The 21,501-nt window shown below is 39.2% G+C and overlaps 1 protein-coding gene across 15 annotated transcripts in view; it reads right to left on the reverse strand.

Annotated features, from left to right (window-relative positions):
* rapgef2b (Rap guanine nucleotide exchange factor 2b) overlaps positions 1-21,501 on the reverse strand; it is a 100,145-nt gene that overhangs the window by 6,976 nt on the left and 71,668 nt on the right. For 7 of the 15 annotated variants that reach the window (XM_081611885.1, XM_081611887.1, XM_081611883.1 and 4 more), the window contains 18 exons: positions 18,095-18,226; positions 13,536-13,713; positions 10,853-10,989; positions 9,164-9,322; positions 8,710-8,862; positions 8,463-8,627; positions 8,216-8,323; positions 7,936-8,139; positions 6,475-6,583; positions 6,078-6,354; positions 5,754-5,911; positions 4,713-4,727; positions 4,147-4,387; positions 3,579-3,962; positions 3,288-3,499; positions 1,975-2,098; positions 1,495-1,518; positions 303-526 (listed from right to left, as the gene is read on the reverse strand). In XM_081611885.1, the coding sequence (XP_081468011.1) occupies positions 303-526; positions 1,495-1,518; positions 1,975-2,098; positions 3,288-3,499; positions 3,579-3,962; positions 4,147-4,387; positions 4,713-4,727; positions 5,754-5,911; positions 6,078-6,354; positions 6,475-6,583; positions 7,936-8,139; positions 8,216-8,323; positions 8,463-8,627; positions 8,710-8,862; positions 9,164-9,322; positions 10,853-10,989; positions 13,536-13,713; positions 18,095-18,226 (3,004 nt within the window). The remainder of the gene's footprint in view (positions 1-302; positions 527-1,494; positions 1,519-1,974; positions 2,099-3,287; positions 3,500-3,578; positions 3,963-4,146; positions 4,388-4,712; positions 4,728-5,753; positions 5,912-6,077; positions 6,355-6,474; positions 6,584-7,935; positions 8,140-8,215; positions 8,324-8,462; positions 8,628-8,709; positions 8,863-9,163; positions 9,323-10,852; positions 10,990-13,535; positions 13,714-18,094; positions 18,227-21,501) is intronic. The other 8 variants (XM_081611892.1, XM_081611891.1, XM_081611895.1 and 5 more) reach the window with 4 other exon arrangements.

Genomic DNA, 21,501 nt, shown 5'->3' on the forward strand with positions numbered 1-21,501 from the left:
ATCCTCGACATCCTACACTTTACCAGATATGTTATCATACAAATGTTCACTTTACAAACTCATAGTCAAGCTGGACACTTTGTGTTATGAACTGATGGCCCAATTTGGCGTTTCAAATGTAGTCGTATCTTTTCTGCACATTTTTGTGTCCTATAGTTACTTTTCTTTGTTCAAGTTTTTTCTTTTTTTAAATATTTTGTCATTTCCTGATGAAAATAAATACACAGCTGTCATGCACTACAAGTCTGAACATACATATTTTAATACCACACTTATAGTATAAGAGTGAGAGCTGTGCTCACATGTGCTGATGGAGGGTTCACACTGTAGAGAAAATGTCTGCAGGCTCTCCTCGTTGGTTTCCAGACTGAGGTTGGACAGGTACTGCTTGACCTTCCTGGCCATCTGGGCGTCTTCGTAGAGCTTTTTGGCGTTCAGGAAGGAGCTGCGTCGAACCCGCTTCTTGTGGCCACCTGTCTGGCTGACGTCGAGCACGGCTGCATTGGCGCTGCCCTGACTTAAAGACCTGGTCAAGTACACACGCGTGTACACAGAACAACAAACAACACGGAAAAGGGAATGTGGGGTACAGACAAACATAGAAAAAGGACAAAAATTATTAATAAACTGTCTTAAAGAGCTAATTAGTATTTTATGCGGGTGAGATTGTTAAACTCTAGTGGGATTTGTGGTGTTTAAACTGAGACATGCAGAAAGCAGCTTTCGTTTTTTTTTCTCTTCAACTTGAAAACATTCCAGTCATTCCAGGCAGCAGGGGGGTGGAGAGGACCGACAGCTTGAGTCAAACAGCAGAGGAGCAAAGAGGGCGACTACTGTAGCAAAGTCATAGTTTACATTTTTGTGGCTTGAGTAAGAGTTGGTCGTAATCGTAGTAAAAGCTTTTACTCGTGGTGCAAAACGAAAACGCAACATGACAGCTGCCTGTGGACAGAAATGTACAAAGTTTAATGGAAACATTTGACTAATGATGTGGTCGAGATTTATTTTCTCAGATAAGTTTTCCTTGAGAAGATTTTATCATAGTGAAAAACAAGCTTATAATTATAATATTTAAATTACATTTACAAATGTGCTGCATTGTTTCCCATTAAACGTTCTATAATGTATAATTTGACCACAAGAATGTAAAGAATGAAAAATATGAATATTATGAAACTTTCCTGAAGGATAAAACTGAAGGCTGTAAAGCTCTAAAACTGAGACTGCATGCAGTTGAAAAACAACATGACTGAAGGTGACATTTGCTATTATACGCCCAGCAGTGAACAGTGTGACCTTTCGTTAGCAAATGTGACCTTTGTTACAGTCAGTACATTCAGTATCCTGAGGTTAGTGTCAGGCAGAATTAGTGGGAGGAACTCAAGCTGGTTAATAAAAAACAAGGCTTCAGAAAAGAAGCAAAGCAGAATAAAAAGTTTGCAGATAGACAGGCTAATTTGCAGGGAAGGGTAACGATTTTGTCACCAAACTTACCCTAAACTTCTCCATTTCTTCTTCCTAGAATTTGGGATGCCACAAACAGCAGCATGGGGGAGAGGGGCAAAGGGTTTATGAGCAAAGAGAAAGAAAGGAGACAAAGCTTAGGACAGGAAAGACTACCAAGATCACCAAAGAGAAGCAATTACACCAAACACCCACATGAAAGTTGGCAGAAAGGGTATTGAGTGGCGACACTCCATTAAGAAGACATCATTAAACAAAGACTTGCTTTCACAGAAGCTCTGAGCACTTCGTAACGCCAACAGCGCGTTTAAGGGAACAGTTGCTCGAGAAAACATTTGCCAAAAAGAACAGCTGCTTGAAAGAAAAGCGTGATGCAGAAACTTGACCGAATCTAAGTGGACCGATTGACCCCACAGGGATGGTTAGTCAGTGGAGTGATGATTACTGGTCCTAGAGGGGAGGTGAGGACTTGATTATAATTCCTGACTTTAATTGATAGATTTTCCTTACCTGGTTCGGAACATGAGAGCAGGGTCCATGTTGACAGACGCCATGCGGCCGACATGACGGATTTCTTTGGCAATCATCCTAAGCTTCTCAAAGTTCACCAAACCGTCCACTTTGGAGTCATTGCCTGTGAATTAAATACATGAGATGTATTTCAGTCACTGGAGAAATGTAAATATAAGATTGTTTGTGGACAACAGGTCTGAATTTCTGAAAACAAACAACAAACTACCACAAAAACCACAAACAATCAAACTGCAAAACTGTTAAGCTAATGCTAGCTTTTGACTTCTCATATTAGCTTACCTAAAACATAATTTCCCAACTATTTTTAGTACTTTTTGTTAATATAAAGGCTTTTTTTAATTTTTCATATAGCTGTTGGTAAATTTGAACAGCTTCACAAGGATTGAGAAAACAGCAAAGCCAAGCTAGCATGGCTAACCTAGCTTAGCACTGACTTCAATTTAACTAGTTGTAATCCATTATGTGTTCAAAAAGAACTTTGTTTACATTTTTGTTTAAATAGATAACAAATGATATATATTTGTTATCTAGATTCAGTGATATAATTGTTACTGAATTATGTAAAATAATTCGGAAACAAATTTCTAGCTCTTTTTGCTCGTTTCCATAATAAAAAATGTATTTGGTTAGTTTTCACAGCTCCACCGCTAGCAAAAGCCACTCTAGCTAACTGATCTCAGCAGTGATTCAGTATAACTAGTTCTAAGCCATTAAACTATTTAAAATTACATTTACATCCGAGTTTAAATTCTCAATTTTAATCAAGTTAATAATAAACTTATAAGCATAAAATATAGAAAGAGGTATGACATTTTCAGCTTAATATATTAAGATGTTGCTTAAGTTTTACGTAATGCTGTCAAATGTCAACAAATCTGCTTCTTTTATTTCAGTTTAGCGACCTCTGGTTTTAAATAACTGAAAATAAATGTATTTGAATGTATTTCTGAGAAATGTGTGGTTATTGTAGCCATTTAGTAAAGCTAAATTAATTAGGTATCAGTCCTTCTACACATTTGCCATTACAGTTCTAGTATTTATATACTTTATGCTGCACTTTTGTTAATACATAACAACCTTTAAGACATTTTATTCACATTTTGACAATGAAAGATTGAAAGTACTGTTTGTAATTTACTCTATGTTGCTCTGTAAGAAAACATTCTAGTGTAATTTCCATAAATATTTTTTACAAGCAGGAGATTCTAGTTTAAAACAGGATCAGAACTGCAATTAATGTTAGTAGGTGAAAATAGTTTGTAATATAAAATTATTCTACTGTCATGTACCTTCGTGTAGGAAGGTGAGGTCCTTCTTGATAACTGGGAACAGGGGAATGATTGGTGGCTGAAGGTTCTGATTGTTGAGAACATTCCTGTACTTGGCCATATTTCTCGAGGGGTCGAAGAGATCCTGCAAGTCCCCAAACAATTTCTCATATTTGCTTGGTAATTTTTCCCATGTTCCCCTTAGTCTGGAAACCGGAGCCAAGTTCAAGCCACTGCAAGAAGAACCACAATTAGTCAAATGGTGGCAGAATATAAGAAAATATGTTTATACATAACATTTATTTGTCTAACCTGATGATGGCAAACATAGAGTTGAAGTTCTTGCACTCTCGACAATGTAGAGCAATCTTGATGAAATGCTTTATGATCTTCATGCGCTTGAGCTGGTTGGGTTCCCGTACCACCTCGGTTGCCACCCAGAAGGTCTCATGGTTGATGGACTCCTCGAAGCGCTTGAGGCTGACCGAGCCCGTCTTGGAGCGCAGCTTGAACAAGTCGTCGATGTATTCGGTGGGCTCGATGGCACAGAAAAGTTCGAAGGCTCTCATGGAGAGCTGGGTGGCCACCTCCACCGTGCTGAGCTGCAGCAGAGCGATCTGGCCTTCTCGTAGGAGGTCCTGCGCGTCTTCATCAGAGCACAATGTCTCCGTCTCCATGTTGCTCTTCAAGTAGTATCTTAATGGCAAAAAAAATGTAAGTTAAATATAATGAGAATTTATGTCAGAGGTTCATAAATTGTACTTATGTAAAAACAAAGCGTAGCTTTGCAAGAATTACTCTAGTAAGAGTAAAAAAGTATTTGTTAAAAAGAAAAGCTTTCCTCTTTCTTAGAGTTTGTGCAAATTGAAGACATCTGTACCTGCCACTTAGCTGAATCCTGTCAGCTAGTTTGGAAAGCTGGTCTGGTAAGCGCCTCTGCTTAATGACGCCCTCAGGTGTGACAGACACTTCACACAGTGAATAAGCCTCCGGCGTGGCAGTCAGAGCAAACTCCCTGATAGCCTGGGCCACCACCTCTTTAGCCGTTGTGTCCTTCCCAATCATGATATACCGAGACTGCTGGTCCGCCTTGAATACTCGCAGCACTTGGTCTGACATATCTACGGACATAAAATTAGTGCTTTTAGGCAGACATCTACATTATTCTGGCTAAAACCACCAGAGATTGTTGTTTTTTTCTGAGTGTTCAAGCGAAAGAAACACCCCAAAGATTTAAAAACCACCACATTCACCATTATGACACCCAAACCAAATGTTAAAAACTGGATTTTTCTGCGTCATTTCACCATTTAAATCACCCGTTTATCCCCCAAAAGTTGTGCAACTGATTTCGCATGTCTGTTTACTAAATCACAGCTGCTAAGAGATTCCTGAATGACAGAGAAGAAATGGCTGAGAAGGAGAATAATGAGAGGAAGTACTCACTCGGGACGACTGGTACTGAAATAATGAAACAAATGATGGAATTAAGTTGCTATGTACTGTATATTCAGAGTGTTTAGCCCTATGAAGACCTACAAAATATTATGAATACACTAAATTCACGTAAAATAAAATCTGTGCAAAAGGAATACTTTTCAACTATTTTGAAGAAAGTACTTTCTTGGCAGCTCATATTATACTCGGTTGTCTGAAATCACTTGCTGTGCCTGGAATAAATGCTTTAAATGCCAAATGTACATTCAACCTAAAAGTCTGAGATTAATCGATCAAGGTTTTCCTGACTGACACAAACTTTCTGTTTTCTTGAGCTCTGATGGACGATTCCAATTATTCTTCCAGTTACATCAACAAATAAAAAGAAAATAATGTGCCACTTTTGTTTACAGTCATATTAAGAAAAATAGAATATGCATTCTGATGAAACTAGTTTACAAAGTACAAGTATCTTTTAAAAACAAAAACTTTTATTTCTGAATTAAAAACATGTTATTAGCTGTAAGGGGAAAATCATTACAATTAACAGAAACAAAGGCATTCAAACATGTTTAAACTCATGTTCCTCAAAAATTAGCATCAAATTAGATGCCGTTACGTTTGTGTTTACAGATTGAAAATAGTACCAGTTCCCTGAAAGATGCAACCTTTTTGCTGTCATCTGATTTGCCGATAGGCGATCAGAGCTTATCAAGAAAAGAAGAATTCAGCAGATTGTAATCTCTGGATGATTTATTTAAAATGTTTGTTTTTTTTAACCAAAGGTCACAGAAAGACGTAAAGTAAAAAAAACGAGAGGCAATATGGAGTATAGTATATTTTAGAGATAAAAATAAGATTTCTGGAGGGAACATACAGCACAAATTGTAAATAAATCCCTCCTGCTCATCTTGATCTCCTCCAGAGTTTAGTTCTAAATAATGGTGCATGGGCTAAACCTCAAAAGTATTTAAATAATTTATAAGTACACACACTGATGCCACTGAGTCAAAGTCTCACATTGAGCCCCCACAGTGTGTGAATACACACCAGGCTGGTTGTTGAAGTCGAGGATGCGGTGGTGTGACTGCAGGAGGTCCGGGTTCGACGACGACAGGTTCCCACTGACCGGCAGAGCTGGTGGGATCTGCTTGGACGGCTTCATCCCCACTATGCTGTCATCCTGTGATTGGCCTACACAAACGTCGCTATGGAAACAAGAAGAACAGAGGGAAGAGGATGGAGAGCAGTTCTGTCAGCAACAAGCAGAGGGCGACATTTGTGCTGAAAACTGCAGCCTTTTTTGAGTGTTTAATGTATTTGAGAGTAAAAATATGTTTTGATTTATTACTTTCATGAAGTCAATTCTCTTACTTGTACGGTTTGGGGGGCAGGATGCTGGTGAGTGTCTTATCAAAGATTTTCTTCAGCTTGTTGCGGCCTCCCACTGAGTTGCTCTTGGCCTTTTTGCTGGCTTTCTCCAGCCCCATGACCTGCTCCACGTCCACCGCCAGGTCCGGTATGGAGTAACGGCTCCCCTTCTTAATGTCCCCGATTTTTGGTAGGTGAGGCGCACCGTTCTTCCTGTCGTGTTCCTCGTCCCCGTCCAACTCATGCTCGTGTTCTGGCCGTGTTATCAGCTCCTTAAACACTGAATGGAAAGCAATGAGGTCATAAGATCAGCTCCAGTCTTAAATCAAGCGCTGAAAATATTACATTTTATTTCCGAGAAAGACTAGATTAATTATTAATAGGAGACATTAAAACTTACCTAAAAGATTTGTTTTCACAGTTATGGATAAGTGGGTGTTGTTCTTTAAAATCTCATTGGCTTTGCTGAACTGGACAGTCTCAAAATTCTGTCCATTTACCTCCAAGATCTGCAGAAAGAACAGAACCAGTAAATCAGAACCTTAACATAGTTAGAAAATGCATTTTTTTTTTACATTATAAAAGAGTTACAAAGACCAGAATTTGCTTTTTCCAGCTGAGAACCTTCAGTTATGAGTCATCTCTTTCTCATAAAGAAGTAAATCTCAACTAAGAGGCAGCTGATCTCCACGTATGCATCATGTGGCTTTTAGATAACTGAAGCAAGCTGAGGACAGCAGTTATCAACATACTGACACTAATCCTTAGCCCCTTTTTGTCCTATGATCACAAACATAAATATCTCGAAATTGCTTAAAAAAAAACAAAAAAACTCCCAGGCCCTTGAACCATAAACTTCAATAGAGGGTTTGGAGCACAAAGAGTCTAGATGAGTGAGGTGACAAGTAAAAGATAGAAGTATCATACTGGAAAAGGTTGATGCAAATAACTTCAATTTTGCAAAAATAGTAATTTTTGGCTTTTCTGAAAAAGAGTTAATTTGCTAAAAGGAAGATGGAAATACAGTTGCTGAATAAGCTCTGACTAAGCAAACATTAACCCGTTTATTATAGATCTGCTTAATGTCAACATCTGACTACTAGTTTGCACTCCAAACTAGTAGATGGAAACCTGAATAATTCACATCTTCTGTTTTCTCAAAATTTGCATTACAATCAGATAATTAAACATAGCTTATGAAACGTCATATGCAATCTGTAAATGTCTGAGATGCTCTGAGAGCACCAACCTGCAGAGCCCAGATCTCTTTGTATGCAGCACATCACGATTCTGTGACAACTAAAATAACACTAAAGCTGTGAGTTTGAAGGTCCTGAATCACAGGGTGAAGTGGGTAAAACATGGAAAGTGTGACTGGTGTAAAGGGGGTAAATGCTACCAAGTAAGACAGCTTTTCTGCTTCCGTTTGGGAGAAACAGCTGCAGAGGATGTTTGGTATCGAGAGAGCTTAACACACACACACAGACACTTGTGAGATGGTTTCAAGGATTAAGAGCCTTTGCTTACAGCTGAGAGGCCTGCAGAGTGTGAAACTGGCTGGGATGTCAAGTTGCGAGGAGAAAGTCTACAGGGTGCCTGCAGCTACTGGAGAGTTCAGTTTAAGACTTCTCAAAGGGAAGCCTTTTAATGCCAGTTAGGTCATAATACGAAACCAATTTCACAAGAAAAATGAGCTTCAAGTGGAAAAAAAGATCATTTTGACTGAGATTGTTCTTCACAGTTGTCAAGAGAAAGACATTAAAAAGCTTTTGAGGATGCCAGAGGGCTAAATAAAACCGGAAAATATTCAAACAAAAACCACAACGCAGACTTCACCAATATCTTTTCATGTGAAAGTCACCTGATCTCCACGCTTGAGTCCGGCCTCTGCTGCCTTGCTCCCTGGCTCCACGGCATCAATGAAGATGCAGAAACCTTTCTCTTGACCTCCGAGGAGGGTGAAGGCCAGAGGAGAGTCTCTGGACGGCTTGGTCAGCGTCACCAGCCGTGGCTTGGCTTTAGCAGCACACGCTATGTTTAACAGTCTGAGGTGCCCGCACATTTTCTGCAAGGAGGGATTAAAAATATGACAGAAATATGGATTTCTCTCATTTTTCATTGCATTTGTTGAAGAAACGTACCTCCTTCTCCAGATTGCTCTCAAACTCCTCCAGAAAGTGGGTCATGGCAGGGTCTCCCTCGAAGTCATTAAAGTGATTGTTTACCCACAGCAAGACTACCCGTGTAACCTGAGAAAATCACATGAGCGGCACACGTTGGTATCCACGGCAACATCTTTACAGGGCACCAAATTCAAAACAAATTCAGAAACATTTTAATGTAATCAAAAAGTTAATTATTAGGACAGCTCCGCCCTACTGGCCGTACCTTGTCCCTGAGACTTGGGTCGTGAAACCACTCCAGGAGCTTCTTTCCCACGACCATGGGGCTGGAGAGGAAGGTCCTGTAGGTCAACAGGAAGTCCTCGATGTAGGTAGGATCCACCACTGAGTGCTCCTCCACCAGGTGCATGGTGAGACGCTCAGGCGTGCCCTGAAAATCCAGAATTAGGACAGAAGTTTACAAGTCGATCGTGCAAAACTTGTACATCTGCAGAAGACAGTAGAGGTGTCACCTTGATGACAATATGTCCTTTCCTGGTGCCGGTACGATCCAGTTCACGGTGTTCCTTCACCATGACGATCTCTCCTTCCTCCTCAACCTTCTGCATGTTCTTCTCCACCTGGTTGAGGATGCAGCAGTAGTCCTGCTGGGCTATGCATACAAACTGAAAGAAAAGAGATGATTCACTTTACCACAGTAGGAGATGCTTCTACAAATTAATACAATAAATGTTTTATTCAGCTTAATAATTAAAAACCAGATTCCTCTACATATAAGAGGCTGCTACTGCTGCAAGCAACTTTCTGTGTCATGATTGCAAACATTTCAGCACAAGTGGGGCACAGTGGGATGCAATAATGCAGGATGACAGGCCTCCTGCCAGGTTTTGCACACTGAAATGCAAAGGAAATGGAGCTGTTCATGCTAGCGGAGTGTGACAGATCAACTCAAATTAGGGTTCCAACCTGGCAGTCGTCCACCTTGGTCCTCATGACGCCTTTCATAAATTCCTTCTCCATGGTTGGAGACACACCGAAGCTGTTCCCCATGCACAGCATCTCTGTCCGGCTGTCAGGGTAGGTCACCTCCACCGAGCCGTTCAGGATCACCGACCACGAGTCCAGCTGCAGACAGACAACAGGAACAACTTCAGATTTCACTTCAGGACTCAAACAGTTACCTGTGATGAATCGATTACTGAAATAATCAACTAATTTAGTAATCAATTTATTTTTAACTGGGAAAGATCATTTGCTAGCACACCACATCATAACTGTACAAAAAATATATACATTTAGCACCTAGGACTTTTAAACCCTTAGTTTTTTTTAGTATGTTGAATTTGAGTGGCAGTAAGTCAAGGGAGGTGTTGATGTTAGACGTATGTGTTTACATACTTCTTAGATACATTTGAAGATGCTACAAATGATCAAGCGTACACAAAAGAAAATTCTATTTTTGCATTTTAGGCAAGAAAAAGTTCCTTTTCTTTTTGTATAAATTAGGATTGAGTGGTGAAATGAAAAATCTGCAAAATGTGGCAATTTTTAATCCAATCAATCGTGTGAATAATTGATTACTAACAATAGCTAGTTGACGCCCTATTTCAGATTATGCAGAAAATTGTTTCAGGACTTCCATTTAATAAATATGATTTCTGACAAAAGTAGATGCAGAAACTATAAGTCCACATTATTCTAACACCTTGTTTGCTTCCACAGGGAAACTACAGGACTCAAGAGGAGAAAACATGACGAAAGGTTTGGTTTCTACTCTTCCAATTGATTTTAAATAATCCCTGTTGACTGCTACAGTCAATTATTTCCCATTCTTTCCACGGTATGCGTTTTAAAACTATATACATAAGCTACGGAGAAACAAATTTAATAAATACAACATGCTCATATTAACATGTCTTAAATTATATCTTATTTTATTTTCAATATTACATGCTGTGTATGCTTGTAGTTTTTAATTATTGCTCTTTTTAAGGTTTTATTACACAATTGTCTACTAGTTTTAGAGTAACTTTAATGCTAATTTATTCTATGAACTGATGTGAACAGCACTTTGACCTAATACAGATATAAGAAAGATGCTTTATAGGTTTGTCTACCTACAAACTGAAGTGATACATGGTTGGATTTTCAACAGCTGGTGTCCCTTAATGAGTCAAAGCCATTTAGCAAAAACAAAGCAGAATAACAGATGGTTTCTTGCTCTCTTCCTTGGGAAGAGGCTATCTTAAATGAGGATTGTTGTAACCACTGCATGCTTGATTTAGAGCAAAAAAAAGATATATATTTAGTGGAAAAAAAATGTGTTTTTTTTAACATAAATTTATCAAAATCTGACAACCAATAATAGCAACAAAATGCTTAAAGCCTAAGCCCTCTGAACGCATTCATTTACTCTTGAATCAAGAGTAAATGAATGCGTTCATTCATTTACTCATTCAAGAATTAGAGATAAATTCTTTATCCTTTTGTTCAAGTGCAATGCATTGAAAATATGAAACCCAAACCAAATGCTTGTTTAGCTTTGGGTGCCTGAGGGAACCTAGAATGACCCGAAGATAAACTATTTGAACCATTCAGGGTTAACAGAGCAGAAAAAAACATCCAACAGAGGAACAAAGATGCACCAAGACAAACCTCTTCTCCATCATTGAGAACGATGGTGCCAGCTCGCTCCACCACGGCGAACACCATGACCGCGCACAGCTCCCTCCTCACCGACATGGTCATGTTAGCGAACGCTGGCAGCTGATGCATGAACTCCAGTAATTGCTCTGTGAGGAGGGACAAAAAGAGAAGACAGGATGTTCAGAGGAAAACCATCAAACTCTGGAAGTGGTTTGACTCCTGGATGGGAGAGAGAAAGGAATCAGGGCTGCTGGTTAGAGTGATCCAGCATCTCCCCTCCACCGAGACAAGAAGACCTGATCGTCACCGCAATCATCATGGAGCCAGCAGAGGAATCACTTTGAGCCAAATATCAATCCTATTGATATAGTCATCTGAAGGAGGCCAAGAATAATGGCTGACTAATCACACTGTGACTTTTTGAGTCACTCATCATTCCTTCAAGCTGTATTAAAATCAGAGAAATCCCTAAGAACAACTGAGAAAAGTTTATTTCTTAACATGCATAACCAGCTATCCAACTATGCTAACAAGTGCAAAGCATCGGCTGGTTCCCAGTGACGAGATATGCTAAGGCAGGGGTGTGCAAAGCGCGGCCCCGGGCCCTTTTGTGGCCCTTACCTGCAGTTTAAGAATGACACAAATTCATCGTTTGATTTTTAATCAGTGTAATTAACTGTAACAATGTAACTATTGACACAATTTTCTTACAATGAAAAAGTATTTGTATTTTTACAACCAAACGTTTATTATGATCAGCACAGGAAGATTTTGCTCTACATTAGGACGGATATTAACCTTCTCATATCAGCTTGTGTACAACTCTAAAAGGAGCAAAATGAAAAAAAAATCACTTAGGAGCATGATTCATCATTTCTTTTTATTTAAAATAAAAACATTCAGATCAGATCATGGATCTTTGGTTTTCAATATATTTGTGGAAATATAGTAAAGAAGTTAATCAGAATCTCTAATCAGTCTGTTTTTAACCTGCTATGTACATTTTCTCCATAATGCTGAGCTACACCTACCTGGATACCAGTTTTGTTCTTTAACATATCTATTCAGTATGAAGCTTGTAATTCTAATTTCAATATTTTATAAACGGAATGAAAAACTAAAATGACTAAACTCCACATGCATAATTGCTTAAAAGCTGTAATTATTCTCTTGTATCACGACTGACAGTCAATGGAGAAAAACATCCAGAACATCTTCCTCCTTGGTCCTGACCAGCAGCAGTCTTGTGGACCGGCTGACCTGGGCTTGGCATGGCAACAGCGTTGTGTGTGAAGCTGCGATATCGCTGAAAGTTTAATGCGCTGGGAGAGGTGAGGCGAGAGGATGTGCAGGAGTGACCTAGAAAAGCCTCCCGGCAGAGGGAGGGAGGAAAGGGGGCGCAGCAGGGAGATCAGCGGATGGAGAGAGGGGGAAGGGCTGGCGCTCGCTCCTTCTCTCTCTGCATCCAATGCATCATCCTCACCCAAAGTCCACATCAGCTGCTAAGCCCCGACCGACTCTGTGTACTTCGATTTTTAAACACGCCTATCATCAGAGCTGGAGTTGAGTCATAGCTTTAAGGGATATGATACGAAAAGCCTGATGTGGCTTTGAGAATTACTCGAAAGCCAACATCACAGCCTGGATGTTTACTGTGGCTCATCTGAATAACAAGTGGTTCTTATTACGAACTGGGAAAAGGAGATGAATGCCTGGGATACCAAAAAACTTAATTAAGAACATCTAATTAAGTGTTTAGATGCGCTCACTGATGAGTATTTGTCATGAAAATCTTATATAAATCACATAAAAGTAAAAACAATAAATAAAAAAAATGCTGTTTTAAATAGGGTAAAGGAATTACTTAACAAAAAGGTCTTGTATAGTTTGTATAATTCACTAATTATTCCATATGTGACATATTGTGCTGAATATTTGAGAACTGTTAAGGGTCATAAGTGGAAGTGGACAAAGGGATCACACAAACCCAATACTTACAGTTAAACTAATTTTAAGTACAAAATGTGGATTCAGGTCCCTGATGATGGAAAGATGCATTTCAGTTAAAGGTGCCAGTTTATGTGCTACAATCTTCACAGTGAGATAAAACTGTCTTAACCACTTTCTGCAATTCATACAAATTTTTTAATTATTATGATGAAACAATATGGTCTTGAATAAGTTTATTGTTTATTTGAAATATGCCTGAAATAGTCATCGAAGATGAATATCTGATTTTATCTTTGTACATAGAGAGCAGAGCTTATAAGTTATACTTCTTTCTGTTCCATTTTATTCATAATTTCTTTTAGTTATGTGAACAAGATACACCGATGTGATATTAGTATCTGTATTGGTCCTGATATTGAAAACAATTGCAGATTGGGTATCAGTGACAGTGTGACAAAGGGAAGATCTATTCAGTCTGATTCTATGCTTTGTGCTCTGGGTGACCTCATCCTCAGAACCCAGGTGTTTAAAAAAATTAATGTTTTTCTGTATCGGATCGTATCGGCCGATACTAAACCTCAGATATCAGTATCAGAAGTGAAAAAGGTGGATTGGTGCATCCCTGACATGAATTAACCATATTTATTATTGTGTAATGTAATAAAACATAAAATGAAATATGACATGAAATGTGGCTCCAGGATTGAACATGTAGAAGTAAAAGCCACCCCCAGTGGCTCACCTATGTCATCATCCGTCCGGTCCATGGGGTCCTTCTCCAGGCAGTCCCGAACGATGTCCCGGCTCATCAGGGGGTCGGAGGCTCGTTCGATGTCCTCCTCGTCATCGTCCTCCTCGGAGTCCACGGCGGTCTCGGGCAGGCCGCTCAGGTCCATGTCGCCTGGCTCGTTCTCTGTGGCCTGAAGGGAGCAAACGGATCAGAGGTTCAGCGTGTGTGGAGCGAGAAGCGTGCTGCGGGACGCTGTGACTCTGTCAGAGGTCAACCTGAAGCAATCACCTGGACGCTCGTCAATTAATTAATGACCAGAAGCTTTACAGCTGACACACACGCCGAAGCTGTTCTCCAACACAAACATCATCTGCAAAGACTCGTTTCATATCAAACACTGAGATTCAAACCGCCTTGTGACATGAGGCATTGAATACAGCATGAGAGAGACGGCATATCAAACAGGCTGCTATGCATAGTAACAAGCTAATTAAATCCTAACTTTCTTCTCTCCTCCCCCCTCAGCAGAACTCCACAGCCTGCCTTGCAGCCAGATCCTGTTCCTTGAAAGCAAAAGATAAAATATGTGCACAGCCAGCTAAGATGAGAGAACGTGGAGCAGATACCCGTGCATGAGCGCTGCAATCAGTTCTTCTGGACCACACAAAACATAAGTTCTGACGGTACCCGACAAAAAATCTTACCACAAAACGCCGTTCAGCTTTAGCAGTTTTAACAACAAGAGTGGAACAGGCTGCTTGAGCCAACTGTCCACAACATCCAAGAGCCAGACGCATTGTCGCCTCCAGACTGCCGCTCTGCTTTTCATTTTTTAATGCTCAGACGTACTGAGTCGTTTCTCCTCAAACGCCATGTGGAAAAGGCTCATTAATGATTCAGCATCTGACTGGCCATTTGGCCTCCATTGGTGCAAAATCTGTTGGGCGGAGCCAAACTGATGTCAGCAGAGATGATGCTGGATGCAAGATGGAGAGCTTTACACATTAGTGTCTACAATACTGCAACTGGAAGGTCACCAGGTTCACTACAGTTTGGACAAAATACTGCGCTAAAATGATGTGTTTTTGTTTTCTTTAGCACATTAAGCATGTATGAAAACATCAAAAACCTGCAGCGAGCATTAGGAGTCAGCGGGCTGTTAATATTTCATGCAGGCTATTCTTGGATCAATGCTTTCAAAGGACCAATATCATGATTTATTCACACACAAACAGTCGGCCATGCTGGCAGTGACGCGCAGATGATGCTTCACTCCAGTCCCAGGATGTGGATTTTACAGCAGCTGCAGCAGAGAAGCCATGTTGTTCAACCACTCAGAGCACCCATCAATAACCTGCTCCCAGTTTGCTGAGCAACTCTCATCACAGCATCAAACTAATAAAACGCTAAGCAGCATGCTTATCTGTTTACAACCCGAGAAGCTTGGAAAAGCAACCAAACTAAAAGGAGTAGCTTCACCAATCTGACATCATACACATGTTGGAGGAAGATGTTGCAATTTTCAGTTATTGCTCATATGATGATAAACAGGCAAGTTGACAGAATTTTGAAGTAATGACACATTTTAGGTAATCAGCAAACAAACCAAAACAAGCGATTGTTCCTTTTTGCATTTTTACATCATTAGGACCTGACCACAGCAGTTCGGCTGAATCCCTTTTTCTATGGTTAACCAGTCACTTTATGCAGGTAGTGAGTACAATATTCCACTGAGCAAGTGGGAAGGGAGTCTCCCAGGAAGGTCAACAACACTGTTTGTGGGTTTCTTCTATTTTAAATAAATCCCATCTAATAAAATGCAGTCTACTAAATATGCAGCAGTCATATTCAGCTTTTCTTTTAGGCTTGTTAAAAATACATGAAGCTAAATGTAAATACATCAAAAAATCAAAACAACGTAGACACAATAGTGGCCTTCGCTTCTACTAGATTTGGCTATATTCACTTTGTTTGCAATGGAGAATAATTGGAAATGACACTAATTATAAAGACAAGTGTTAATATTCTGACAGTAAAATATTTTGAAATGGGTTAGGGTTATACAATTAGAAGTTTAATATCTAAGAACAATACACCCTGGACTATACAGTTCTTATCGTGTCATTAAAAACACATTAATTGGAAAAATGTTTAAATTCAGGAGTTGATTAGCCTCAATAACCCCAACAGCTCCTCGTTTCCGAGGGTTTTCACTTCCCCTCTTGGCACCTAATTTAGGAGAGGATAAAAGCTCCACTGAGAACTAAGACATTTACATTTATATACGCAGCATGAATTACTTTTAAAGCTTGTTAGGAAAGAACAAATACAGAGGACCAAATGTGCCCTAAAGAAAAATGAATCTAATGCACCGGTATTTAGTTTTTCAGTACAATATTGCCAATATAGTGTAGCTGCACAAGATCAGGAAAATATCTAAATGCAAAACCGTTGCTGAAAACTGTTGTTGTTGATTATATTAGACATATTTTGACATGTTAAACATTAAAGATACATCACTCAGGTGTTAAGAGTCCATCCAACTGGTCAAAGACAGCTTTAATAGGCCAGTGTAAGGCAAATAAATCCCATCATACTTTGGACCCAAGTCACCTTTTGCAACTCTGATATTATATTGTCCAGGTCTACAATATACCAAGAAAAATACATTATAATGCACAAAAGTTTCAAAACATAGGATTTCCGGTTTACTAATCAACAAACATTCTTATTACATCAGGTATGTTCTTCTAAATATAAAAAAATAAAAATATTTAAACAGAAATATGACATTTTCTCTATGTTTTTGATGGTTAACAAGAATTAAAATCAATTTATTAAATGGGGATGTTCAATATGTAATTATGGCATCAGTCTTTGTTAGTCATTTTTTAACATAGCAGTATTGCTCTGTAAGGTAAAACTGGGCCAATATAAACAACCGATGTTTATTTTGTTGTTTCATGATGATGAAAAGGTAAATATATATAAATAAAGGTAAATATATATATATATATATATATATATATATATATATATATATATATATATATATATATATATATATATATATATATATATTTACCTTTTCATCATCATGAAACAACAAATATTCCTATTGGTCCATCCCTATGAATCAAAATTACACAGTAAAGGGTTTCATTCAAAATATTTTAAATTAGGACATCTTATCTCTGCTACTATTATTACTGCCGTGGATTTGGTGTCATAAATAATGAAAACTTAAAGTATTTATATTTATGAGTTGTCTGCTAGCTTGGCTCCACTTTTCTCCTGACACAACACAGAAACAACTGGGACTCCGTACCATATAGAAACAGCTAAAGGTCAAAGGTGAAGGGTGAAACAGGATTCAGTTTTGGACTGATAAAAAGCCTACTAGATGAACTACTAAACAGTATTTAATAGTCATAGGTCATAATTTTTAATTCATTCATAATTTCCTACAAAGCTGCAAATATGGGAAAAACAGCTCATAGCAATCAAGAGTTCAGCAGGGATTAATCAAACACAGAAGGTAAAACAAAGGAAGAAACTGAAGTGTTAAAAGTTTACAAGAGGAAGACAAAAGCAGAGGACGGTGTTTGTGACTGTGACAGAGGAAAACCCAGATCCTGCCCAGAGCTGTGAGCAGATGGCACTGAGACCCGGATCAGACCAGACTACAGACAGTAAAGCCTGTTTAACCTGCTGCAGCCATCTACAACAAGGCCTGACATCCACACACAGAATCCGGTGATATGATGAAAACATTCAGCCGCAACCCGACAACCAGAACCAGAACACAACCAGCAAGAGGTCTGGGATAAACAAAGAGAATGTGACTGAGTGTGGCCCTGAGGGAAGTCACAGGGACACACACAAACAGGAACGCAGCAGGACCGATGGGCGGCTGTGTGCCGCTAAGAGGATTAGCTTCAGGTTTTGGGGGAAGTCTATAGTCATGACATTTGGCAGATGTGTGTCCCTCTAAGCTGGACATTTAGTCCACTGCTATTTTACTGAAATTTATTAGGCTTCATGTAGCGTCTGAACATGAGAAAAAGGTACATCAGCGAGGTTAGTGAAAGATTTTAGTCAGAGTTATATCATAAGAGCTGCCAACTCTGCAGGACTTGTGTGCTTCTGGCTCTAACGTGATGAAAAGGCAGAGATGGAGGCAGGCAGGATGTGGGCTGGACCACCTGCTCGGCAGCATCCAGCCTGTCTGCTCGCCACCTGCAGAGCATCGCCGCTCTGCTGTCAGGGTCCTGTAGCCGCTCCGCCAGCAAAACCTTTGAATTACACTGGGAAAATGTTCTGCTTAAAAAGATTATGGAGAATTCACACAGGGATGGATGTCAGCTCGCCACAAGGAGGACATCTTCCAACTTCAGCTCGATTCCGATTCCATTTATGCACATATTTAAGGTTCATTTCATCCAAACTCAATGTTATTTTACGGAATTCCTCAGAGAAAAGTGAGATAATTCAGACCGAGACATCCTCGGTGTGACTCTACACTACCCGGGCCTGGCTGGGAGTCCAGGGCCGGTGAGCGGAGGCCTTACCTGGTAAATGTCTGACAGGCTGCTGCTTCCAGAGTCACTGGTGATACTACATCCTGAGTGGCTGGATGAGACGTGGGTCACCTGTGGGTGTAAGCCGTCGGCCAGGTGTAGTCTGCTGAAGTCTGCAGGGAGCTGCGCACACACACATACATACACACAACATACACACACATGGTCAGTGACGGTCAGCCCAGCAGCCACCTCTGGTCGAGCGCTAACACACATGCTGACTGCCACAAACTTAGCTCCGGTGCGTGGGGACGTGAAAGATGAAATTGATGGTTTTATGCTGGGTTTCTATAAGTTTCATGAGGTTAAATTAGATACAAAAATAAATTATGGAACATAATTTAAAATTACTGATGACTTATGTGGTTGTGTTTCAGCTCTGGTCTTCTAAAGCTGGGTTCCCTAACTCTTACACTGTTTTCATATCTGTTGGACCGGTAGACTGGGTTTGATTGAGAACAAAACTGCAACATTTGTGACATTATTAGTTGCTTTGGTTTTCCATCATCCAGCACTGTGTCAAACTAAATTAACGGTTTAAGCAACCTGTTCCCCTCCTCACCTGAGGTGGCGCTGCACCAAGAACCACTAAAGGAAACGAAACTAAAACCTCTGAAAAAGACACTTAGTGCAACTTCCTGAGACTCTGATGTGTTTAGTCAGAGGTTAATCACACCCGTTGCAACACAGACTGCTTCAGAAGACTCTCCCTCCCCAAAACCATCAGCATCTGCAGCAAGTCTTTGAAAAAAAATATACACGCAACAAAAGTTGATTTCCTTCTGGGATTATTTAAGTAATTTTGAATTAAATAGTTTTTATACCTGTAAAGTAATATTTAAGAGTTTTGGTGTAAAACTGGGACAATTTTATAAAAAAACTATGTACTTATAAGACCCTAAGAAAACTTCAAGGTCATTCTAACCCTTATTTGTGAAAAATAACAGCAAAATAACTGGGTAATAATTCATTTCTTAGATGTAATTATGCAACATCAACAGAACAAAAACCCCAAAATCTGTGTTTCTGAAAAAGCTCTTATTTAAATACAATTTGGTATTTAATTATAATACAGTAAGTACCAAAAAGGAATATTACTTTAAAACCTTAACAACATAAAAATAATTGCGCCTGCCTGATTTTGCATCAAGTCATCAATTTAAGAGTTCACTAAACCTGCTATTATGTAAAGCCAAAAGGGGAACAAATCTGACAAAATAAACTCTCCAGGGGCTCAGATGCTGAACAAAATAGCTATTATAGTGTCAAAACCCAATCTGAAAATAATTGGGTATTTTTATTAAAATGGTGCTCAAATGCGGAAAAAAAATATTCTTATGGCAGAAGAAAATTCTCTAATTAATTCTTCACAAGCTGAATAAACTAAACAAACACGAAACAGTAATGGGGGAAACCCCTCTGAGTAATTTATGCTGCATAAAGTAGCAGCTGTAATTAAAAACAGTGTAAATGGGCCAACCCACTTCTCTATGGAGATGACCCCGAAATTTAAAATACATCAGAAACAGACAAATAGATCTAGAACAACCAGAAATGCAGCTGCTTTGTGAGTTTATTCGATTTTAATTTAGCTGGGTTATTAAACAACAGCAAAACTAATTCTGGATATCAATATCAGCCCAACTTTTCATATCTTTCATCTTCCTTTACAAGCTAGTATTTTTTAAATAAATCCATCATATCTGATTAGTCAAACAGGGGAGGAAAGAAACTGGTTCATGGTGTCTGTATGTAAATATTTTATATTCCATATGTTTTATTTACCAAATATTTATTTATTTAATACTTGGAAGCGGGATCATTTCCTCTGAGCCCCTTTTCAACCTAACTTTTGGCTGTGGCAGATCATTAATTTTACATTTAAATCCCCCAAAACTCAAATTGGTCTGATTTAATGAACCAACTTTATCAAGAGGCTGGAAAGTTGGAACCAGATCTAAACATCTGGAGAAGATTTAGTTTAGTCTCCTCCAAGCTGTTTGAGTTTAAAGTCTTTGAATATTTTTTTAGTTTAAATCTTTCCCTAAACATAAAAACAGGCTAATTTTCCATACCAGCTGTTTAAAGGGGATACGTCTAAGGAATTTAAAAAGAAAAACACTGAGTTGAGTTTCTGATTGCAGGTCTTTAATTATGGCTTCATTATGGGGTTTTTGGATGTTGGCAAATCGGTTTTTCACACACCGGAGGCTGGTTTTGCAAAAGTCTGCCAACAAAGTCACAAAGAAACTGAAGATGTTGGAAGAGTTGTTGAACAGAGCCGTTTCAGAAAGCAATTTATTTCTGAGCTGCTATGAGGGGAAAATGTGGAAAAATTAGACGTATCAATTCACAAAGTGCCTTTCTGTGTTAGCGACAAGAGACTGGGAGCCAGACAGTGGAGCTCTCGCAGCACTGAGGTGTGATGTGATTACAGTGTGTCAAAGATTTCCATCACGTTTAATTATCTGGCTGGCTGGACTAACCAAAATGGTCGACCGGAGGACCCAGTCAGTCGCTAACCCCCCTCAGGCTGCGGCTGGTGGACGGCCATGTGAAAGCCTCCACGTTATTACCACTGGCTGGGCAACGCTGATGAATCTACTGTTGTTTCTCCATAACTGAGCCGATAGAGTCTCATCACATCACAGTTTTTACAGTGTAATGCAGGAAATTAACACAGGAATCTATGAGATAACACTTCATGTTGTGTAAAGTAAAATTTTATTTAGATTTCTGAACAGATCCTCTTCAAGTTGTTTTAGGGACCTAATGATTAACCTGCAACTACCAATAGCTATGCTGTTTATGTATTATGTTGGAGTAAACAACACCTGGGATTTAAAAAATATCTTTATTCTGCATGTTTGCTTTATGCTTATTTTTAAAAAAAAGCTGAAATGATACAATATTTCACATTTTTTGGGGGCATACTGAAAATTTTTTATTGTAAATGTAAGTTACTGAGTGGACAGGTGGAGTTTTTATTTATGTATGATCCTCTAACCTGGAAGTGATCAGACTATTAGCCATTCCTGTGGCGTCCCTCAGGGTTGTGCTTTAGGCACAATCATGATCCTGCTATCCTTCTTAGTCATTTTCTGAGGAAATATCTTTGCATGGAAGAAATCCAGCTCTACCACAGCATAAACAACTCAGCATGACATAAATCATCAAGTTGTCTGTCAGATATTATTAAGAAATGGCTAACTGAGAGTTTTCCGCCCATTGTTCAAAATGGGGATTTTGAACCACCAAGAATGATACAAATTGTGCCCCTGGTAGAACAAGTATTTGATGCACATGGAGATCTTTTCCTTTTTTATGAATCAGGGCAACAGTATTTTAACAACTACACATCTTGCTTTCTCTTAAATGTGACCAGATGTAGCCAATGA

Source organism: Poecilia reticulata, chromosome 10 (assembly GCF_904066995.2).
Source record: "Poecilia reticulata chromosome 10, P_reticulata-male-v2, whole genome shotgun sequence".
NCBI classification, from domain to species: Eukaryota; Metazoa; Chordata; class Actinopteri; order Cyprinodontiformes; family Poeciliidae; genus Poecilia; species Poecilia reticulata.